A 9,137-nucleotide genomic window follows, 5' to 3' on the forward strand; every position below is an offset into this window, starting at 1 on the left:
ATAATGTTATATTATTCACATCCCAGAACGTCTTGGACACGCATTGATATTAGAATCTCACATCAATACATAATGAAGTAAGTAGTCTTTTTATATGTTAAAATCTTACATTGGTGTCAAATTATTATTTCATATTATATCTTGCGTAATATGTGAATTCTTATATAACTTATAGAAATATTACTCGAAAATAATAAAAACAACAACCAAGTATTTGCAAATTAATTCTAAATTTGTCAGCTTAATTTGATCATTCAATTCATTTTAATAGTTAGCCATGATTTTACAGTCAAAACATCTTCGCCATTATTGCATACATAACTGAACGATAATCCCTTCGAGACTTTCTTAAGATCAATTCACACTACGTAGATTTTGACTAAACACGTTAAACTTTTCACTGAAAATAAATCACATTTTCCACATAATTTTTTGAACTAGTATCATCATTCTCATTTCTGATTTCAAAACCAACCTAATGATCTAGTCAATTGCCAACATTATTTAGATGCAAAGTGTATTAAATAGTGTTAGCTTGCAACTCAAATCTTTACACTGAATTATATCATTTTTCTTTATATATACTTAAAAAAATATATAATAATATTACATTTTAACTCGTCGGTTTGATTTCATCATTCAATTCATTTTACCAATCAAACATAATTCTATCGTCAAAGCATCTTCGTCATTTATTGCGTACCTATCTGAACGACAACCCCTTCGAGACTTTTTTAAGATCAATTCACACTACGTAGATTGACTAAACGCGTAAATTTTTTCACTTTCAATCACATTTTCCACATAAATTTTTACACTAATATCATCACTCATTTCTAATATCTCACCCGACCTAATGATCTAGTGAATTGCCAACACTATTTAGATGTAAAATGTATTTAAAGTGTTAGCTTGCAAACTCGAATCTTTACACTGAATTATATCACTTTATTATATATATATATATATATTTTATTTTTATTTTATTTTAAATATAATAATATTACACATTTTAATTCGTCAGCTCGGTTTGATCATTCAATTCGCTTTAACAGTCAAACATAATTCTACAGTTAAAACATCTTCACCATTATTGCGTTCCTATCCAAACGACAACCATTTCGAGACTTTCTTATGATCGATTCACACTACGTAAATTGACTAAACGGCGTAAAATCTTTCACTAACAATAAATCACATTTTCCACATAATTTTTTGCACTAATATCATCATTCTCATTTTTGATATCTCAACCAACCTAATGATCTAGTAAGTTGCCAACAATATTTAGATGCAAAATGTATTTAATAGTGTTAGCTTGCAACTCGAATCATTACACTGAATTATAACAATATTAAAAAAAAAAAAAAAATTAAATATAACAATATTACACATTTTAAATGGAGTAATAAATAGAAAAAGGCGCAAAACCTTAAACGGCGTAGCAGCAAATATCTGAATGTTAAAGCCGATGTTGGAAGCCGCGTTTAACGCGTCGGCTTCTAAAGCCGATTACGCGCCTCCACCGTCTAAAATTACTCATATACCAATAAGTACTATTTTTGGATGTTCTAAAAAAGCAAAAAGTTATTTTATTCATCCATGCGGTTTGCACTTTACCCCATATCATATTAACGATCTAGTTTGAGTCGGTTCGGAGTTTTATTTTTGAATTACGATTTAAAATAAATTATAAATATTTATTTGATTAGATATTATAGTCTATTATTAACTGTGTGTTAATTATCGTACTATTTTACTTTTGCTTCTTTTTTCTAGTAGATCATGCAATGTTTCTTGTTATTTGCTATATTTAACTCATTGTCTCCTTCTTTTTGTACTTGAATTTGTTGTATTTGAGTCGAGTGTCTTTCAGAAACAGTTTCTCTACTTTCCTATGATAGTGATAAAGTTTGCATATATTCTATAGGCATAATACATAAACATGACTCTTAACTTGTCTTCAACGGACAACTATGCCCTCCAATTTTGAGTGTGCACAAGTAGACACTTAAACTTGTATAAAATTAAACAAGTAGACACACATGTCCTACATGGCATAAGACACATAGGATGCCATGTAGGTTACAAAATTGTCATGTAGGGTGTCATGTAGGATGATTGTGTTAATTTGTTTAATTTTATACAAGTTTAAATGCCTACTTATGCACACCCAAAGTTAAATGTCATAGTTGTCAGCTGACGCCAAGTTAAGGGTCATGTTTATGTATTATGTCTATTCTATACCTCCTCAAATCGTATTTATAAGATTTCACTTGGTATGCTATTGTTGTATGTTAGTGTAAATTTAAATTATCTCATTTAGTGTAAAATGAGCGTTTTAATATCAAATTATAACTAAAAATAAAGCTATGTCATTTTTTATCGTAATATTTGTGTGATTATAAAAACTCGAAATAAAACTTTGCTCTCATTGGATCACTCTATAGTCAAAACAAAATGCTAGAAGTAATTGTATTTGAGTCATTGCTGTCCGTACATATCTGCTGACGCGTGTCCCCAAAAAACGCGCTTCCTTCTTCCCTATTTATTCCCCATTTTCTTCACCATTTTTTTCTCTAAATACCTCTTCTCTCTTCACTTTTTTCATCTAAAATCCTCGAAAACATCATCTGGGTCTTTCTAAAATATGCTGTAAACATCAATTTTGACCTAAAAAACACTTAATTTGGTTAATTTTTGAGGTCTGAAGAAACAAAAATGGCGTCTTCTGATAATTTGATGACAATGGAGCAATGGGGTTTTCGTTCTGCTTTTAACGATTCATGGTTTACCGATATCTTCGCTAAAGAAACTGAAACCTTAACGAAAGTCTTGCAGAAATCATATACCGGCGAAGGGAATGAGGTTGTTATGCCTATTGTCGAAATGGGTTCCCCGTTTTTAACTCCGAGTGCATCTGGGCCGACGTTTTCCGGTGGGTCGGAGAACGACGCTGCTTCAACCGGAGCTTCTGGTTCGATGAAGCGGCGGAATGGTGGTGGTGGAATGAGCAAAAAGATCGTGAAGCGTAAGCCACGCGCTTCGAAGCGCGCGTCGACTACGTACATAACGGCGGACGTTGATAGTTTCCGGCAGATGGTGCAGCAGGTGACCGGAGCTAGAATCTCCGGGAACGGGAACGGACAGTTGTCGGTTTCTTCTATTTTGAAGCCAGAGCCGAGGCGACCGGTTGACCGGGTACAGCCGGTGAGCTGTTTGCCTACTTTGGACACGTCAGCTTTTCTACTGGACCCCACTTCATCGTTCATGCATCCACCACCGGCGATGGCCGGGAGTGTCGCCGTACGTCAGCCGTCTGCGGTGGTGGTTGACGGTGGCTATGGTTTTGACTCTTTTTGTGGCTTTCCTACCCTTGAATCAGGAATGTAATGCTAATGAAGTTAGTAGTATTATTAGGGACTTTGTTGTAATTTCACCTTTGTAGTTTAAGGGAGGGGTAAAATGGGAAAAATCAGATCTGTTTATAGTTTGATGGTAGCTTGGGGGATACAATGTTTTGATGTTGAAATTAATTATTATAAGATGTTTTTTTCCAAAAAAAAATGGTTTAATTTTGGTTTAAAAGAAAGTAGAATGTGTATTTAGTTGGTTAATTTGTTTATGTAATTCTATGAAGTTTCTTTAGTTTTCAATTTTCTCTTTTAGTTCCATTTTCATTCTCTTTGTTTGTGATTTCTCTTTGTTAATAGAGTATATTTGGAGTAGAGATTGAACTTCAACAAAAAGTATAATATAGAGAGTGGTTAACTTCCGTATTTAGAAGATGTATGTTCTAAAAATAAAAATATTTTGAAGATGAATGTGTGACCATATTAAAAGTGATCAATTAGGGATCTTCGAGACCAGGTGAAAGTTTGTACAATTAGGATCAAGTTGTTTTTATGGTGGATAAAATGAGGATAGCGAAATTGTAATGATTTGAACATTTGATGAGAAGAAGAACAAATGGCACTAATGAAGAGGTTGGATAATAGTGGATATAATGAAAGGTAAGTCGAAGAAGAATTGAAAAAAGATGATTAGACAATTCATGAGGGTCTGGAAATCTGCAGATTAGAATAAAAAGATAGAAATTAGTGGAGTGTTGTTTGTTCTAGTAATAACTTTATTCTATATTGCGTTTGATTTTCTTTTATTGCATGTATTTATTGTATTTCAGTTATCACATTATGTTGTTTTTGTTGTTGGTGGTGTTCTTTTGTTTAGTTGCTTTGCTTTTTCCACTATTTTTTTTTTTTCTTTTTATACATACTTTAATTTGATATACTCGCGTTGAGAATCTTCAGAAAATAGTCTCTCTCGCTCAATGAGGTAATCATAGTTAATTTAAATGTGTGGTGTACCTATTAGAAATTTTACAATTCAAGAAATGGTTCCGACATTTTTAATTATTTTTTTTTACCATTTTTATGATATTAGGAGTTCTATTATTCAGAAAATGGTTATTGGTTTATTGTTGATTTCAGAATTTGAATTATTTTTTAAATTTGCATACAAAATCTTTCATTAAAAATATGTGAATTTTGTCCAAGGGAAAAGGAATGCAAAAGTTACATCGAATATAAGTTTTTAAAAAATAATCTTCTTCTTAAATTTAAATTATTTTCGATCCACTGAGAAGATCAAAGTTAGAAATCGATACATATGATATTCAAAAATTGTCGTGGATAAATATTTAAAAACCCTTATGCATTGCCAATTCGTTGAGCTATAATCAAATATCATGAATTTTTTGAAAATTCAAATTCTTGAAAACAAATAGTAACCATTTAAATACAAAAATAGTACACTAAAGTTGCCCCCACTTGTATTAATTGTCAAAAATATTAATGATCTGATCTATAAAATCATTTATTTATGCTTCATATGGAGAATAATATATATTTGTATATTTGCTACTATGCCTTGGCAGCTTGTATAGAGAATAATGTTATATGTATAATGCATATATATTTTATTTTATTTTGTTCTTGGAGAATTAAAAACAAGAACTATAGCAGCAAACGTTTACTGAAATTATGTAGACAAAAATAAAATAAGAATAATACTGAGACATAATTATATTAGGTTGACTTTAGGTCTATAATAGATCATCGAATATATCTTAATATATTATTCTGATGAGTTATCTAGTGGGATCTGTATTTGTGTTATTCATTTATCGGGTTTGACTATTATAGAGTATCGAAGCTTAATGATATTGATCACAACTGCGGTCAAAAGAAAGAAAATACCTAGCTCCCCGGTCCCTCTGAAGAATTCGCCATGATATACCTGATCCATGCATAATATCAGGAAAATCAATACCATTTTTTAATGGAATTTTCGGATGAGATTTATTTGACCTTCTTTCAGAAGTTGTAGTCTCTTAAGAAAGGCAAAGACTAATTGATATCATATTTACACCGATCGAATTTCAAAAAAATCTTACTACGAAGCTTTGGGATTTGAGATTTCATGTGGTCTTACTTACAAATTTAATAGAATTTAATATTTAATATATAAAAATATAATTTCAACTATTATTCATTTTTAAGTTACGTTTTATATAGAATTCAGAATTCATAACCTTAAAATTTCGTTAAGTATTTGCAATTGGAATAAGAATATAATGTCTTTATTGTTAGACTTGGTCATGGAGCTAACAACCAATTAGTCACATAAAATAAGAATTACCTAATTCTATAGTTTGAGACTTCTAAAGTGTTGAACTAATTTTTTTATTTTAGTATTCTTGATTTGGGAAGTATCTATATATTTTATTACTACTATATGTTATTGGAAAATTAAATAAAGATTATTGAATAAGAATTATAGCTGCAAATGCTTACCCTAGTCAAAAGGTTACTGCATAGAGACAGGAATATTATTCTGACATGTTAGGTTTCTTGCATACCAAGGTTGACTTGGGGTGACACATATGGTTGAGATATTTTATCGTTAATTAGAAATTTCGAGTTTAAATTTATGAGAATAAAAAAAACTATTGAAATTAGCGCATTTAGAGATCGATGAATCTTGTAATGCGTGATGTAAATTTAATCAGATCATAATATGAGTATCAAACACTGAATAAGAAAATAAAAAAAAGATTGACTTAGTGTCTAAGTTTCATGATATTTTTTGACATATTCTTTATCTAGAATAATTAATTGTTTATGAAATATTTGTAGATTGAAAATTGAAGTATACTGTCTTTACTGTTAGACTTGGTCATGTAGCTGACCTACAAGACTTTTATGGGGGAAAAAAATCTTACTTCGTTTCATTTCATGTGACACTACTCTTTGATTTGATAAGGTGTTTAAAAAAAAGACTTTTAAAATTTATGATCTGAAACAATCATTGAATCTTCGTGTGATTGAGATTCATTTCATTAAGGTTAAAAAGATGATTTTTAAAATTAAATCAATTCTCATTATAATAAAATAACATTCTTTTTTAGATGAACCAAAAAATAAAAACGCACCACATAAAATGTAACAAAGGGAGTTGTTATATATATGTGGAAGTGACATAGGCATGAAGTAATGTTGACATCTTCAAACTATAGCGATTATTCGCTCAAGAAATTATATCAGAATTAATTATATACTTATATTGTGATGAGTTATATGAAAAGTAGTTACACAAAAATTAATTAGACACTACCTATCTTAACACCCAACTAATCCCAACAATCAACATTTTATTTGAAATTGATTGGTATTTGAAAGAAATTTAACGTCCAACTTGATTGATGTATAAATGTTGAATTTATTTGATGTTTTCAATAAAATTAAATAAGTCAAATATAGGTTGCTGTACTTGATAGTACTGTCCTATATACTTTGAAAAATTGACTCATCCTTCTTTAAATTATATATTTTTATATAAAAATAACACGTCAAATTTATTATTTATTTGTCTTAATCGATATACCTATATATACAATAATTACATAGAATTATACTTAACATACAACTATGGTTCTAATATTTTTGAAATTATAACAATGTATTATTATTATAAATACAATCTAAATATTTATCGCATCGCGATTTTACGTGTTGGTATAATTGGGAAAGAAAGATAGAAATAAATTTGGGCTGGTTGTTGACTTGAAAGACTTTAAGGCCCATTTTGGAGTTGTTTGTTAGAAGTGCAATGACGTGTCCTTTTTGCCAATTTCAATCACCATCTAATTATTAAAATTAAATTATTATTTTATTGCAAATTTGAAGCATGATGTCATGCTTATTACAGCATGATGCTATAATTTATGTTTTTTTAAAAAAAAAATACCATTTGTGTGGTGGATAATTCTTTATAAATAGTCCTTCCTTCTTATGGATTAGAAGAGGAAAATGAACCACAAATCATACGTGTTGGGTTTTATTTGTCCTGAATTTCTTACCATAAATAGGTTTTTCTTTTAGGAAAAGATTTTGGATTGGCTAGTCCTTTTCTTGTAGGAAAAGGTTTAGGACTCTATAAATAGAGGTTTGTTCCTTCTAACTTAATTAGCTTTCACAATGTAGTCTTAAGGGCTTTGAGAGTTTTGGTTAGGGGTAGAATTTGTGGGTCACAAGCTTGATACGTTATCGCTTGTGTGAACCTCCCATGTATTCCGAGTGAATTGGTTGAGGTTATTTCTCTCTATATTTTGTACTATCATGTTTATATAGTGGATTGCTCATCTCCTTTGTGGACGTAGGTCGATTGACCGAACCACGTTAAATCTTTGTGTCTTTGTATATTTCTCGTTTGTCTTATTACTCGTGGTTTTTTGAGGTTTGCTTTGCTAGCTTCCGCATTACACTTGCTTATTTTCTGTCCTAACAATACTTTCATTCTTGATCGAAGATCTCGAGTTCCAAGTTTTGAAAATAATTTTTTTTATAGAGAGCGTTTTCTAAAGAAAACTATTTAATAATAGATATTCTTATTTTATACTTTGTTATGTATCTTTTTATATACGTACTCAAATATTATGACATATTCATAAGAGTTCAATTCTTTATCTTTGTAATTCTCTTCTTCATTTTTTCACCTACTCCCAAGTTTTTTTTTTCCGAATAAATTCACATAAATGAAAATGGAGTGATACTTTTTTCTTGTGTTTTTCTTTTATATTTCCCATTTTTCTTGGTTGGGCTTGGGTATAAATCAAGATGGAAAGGTATTAGATGTTGATGGAGTTATATTGGATATTTAGCAAAATGTTGACTTAAGTTAAAGTAACTTTGATAAATATTTTAGCATCTCAATCAAATCAGTACAAGGCCTTGATATATGACTTTGCTCTTTTACAACGACTCGGTCCTATGTCCAAACATCACATGCCAGCACATGTAGTCACCATCATAGGTACTCAAGATATTGTGTTTGGAAAGATGGATAGATAAGACAACTAGTTACAAGGCCTTGAAACATGACTTTGCTCATTCAGAAGGACTCAATTCTATTATATGTCCAAACATCACATGCCAGCGGATGTGGTCACCATCATAGGTACTTACCATATTGTGTTCTGAGAAGTGGATAGATTGGGCAACTAGTTGCCACTCAATACCTTTCTCGCTGAATGAGCGCATCCAATTCTAAAGTCCTTATTCTTAAACCACTTCACGTTCAATTGTTGAAAGATAGAGATCAGATTTTCTAAGTGAGATTGAATTTCTTTTCTAAGGGATCACTTCGTAGTTGGTTTGGAAGCAAGTTATGCAATATTAACTCTTATACAAGTAATATCACGTTTTGATAGTTGATTATGAGATAAGTTATTTATAGTCGTAAAAAGAATCATGTGAATTTTCGACTAATGCTTCAACTTAATGTGAAGTTTCATTGAGGAAAAATTATGTATACTTGTTTAGGAACATTTGGTTGGGAATACTAATTATAATCTTCTGTAGAAAGAAAGATGAAAAGTTGTGTCAAGGACAGTGTTATATACCTAATCTTGGCCCAAATGAACTTTGCACATAACTGGAAATTAATCGATTTGTTGATTTAACATATTTTGACCCATTCGAGTCTTACAAGTTCACTTCTTTTTCATTTTCCCACGCGGTGTCCGATAAACACTCTCTGCCTGGACTATTTCGAAAAACAGAAAGGCTAAGCAGACC

At 30.6% G+C, this 9,137-nt stretch overlaps 1 protein-coding gene across 1 annotated transcript; it reads left to right on the forward strand.

Moving 5' to 3' along the window:
• The first annotated feature begins 2,721 nt into the window (after positions 1 to 2,721).
• On the forward strand, positions 2,722 to 3,393 carry LOC107061384 (calmodulin-binding protein 25-like). The gene has a single exon (XM_015310559.1). It carries the CDS (start codon positions 2,722 to 2,724, stop codon positions 3,391 to 3,393), a length of 672 nt encoding a protein of 223 aa, XP_015166045.1.
• Positions 3,394 to 9,137: the final 5,744 nt, after the last annotated feature.

The sequence above is a fragment of the Solanum tuberosum genome, unplaced genomic scaffold (assembly GCF_000226075.1).
Source record: "Solanum tuberosum cultivar DM 1-3 516 R44 unplaced genomic scaffold, SolTub_3.0 scf00008, whole genome shotgun sequence".
Classification (NCBI taxonomy): domain Eukaryota; kingdom Viridiplantae; phylum Streptophyta; class Magnoliopsida; order Solanales; family Solanaceae; genus Solanum; species Solanum tuberosum.

Bases quoted from the DNA above. Each gene is read 5' to 3' on its own strand.
- LOC107061384 (XM_015310559.1), top strand. From the start codon at position 2,722: ATGGCGTCTTCTGATAATTTGATGACAATGGAGCAATGGGGTTTTCGT.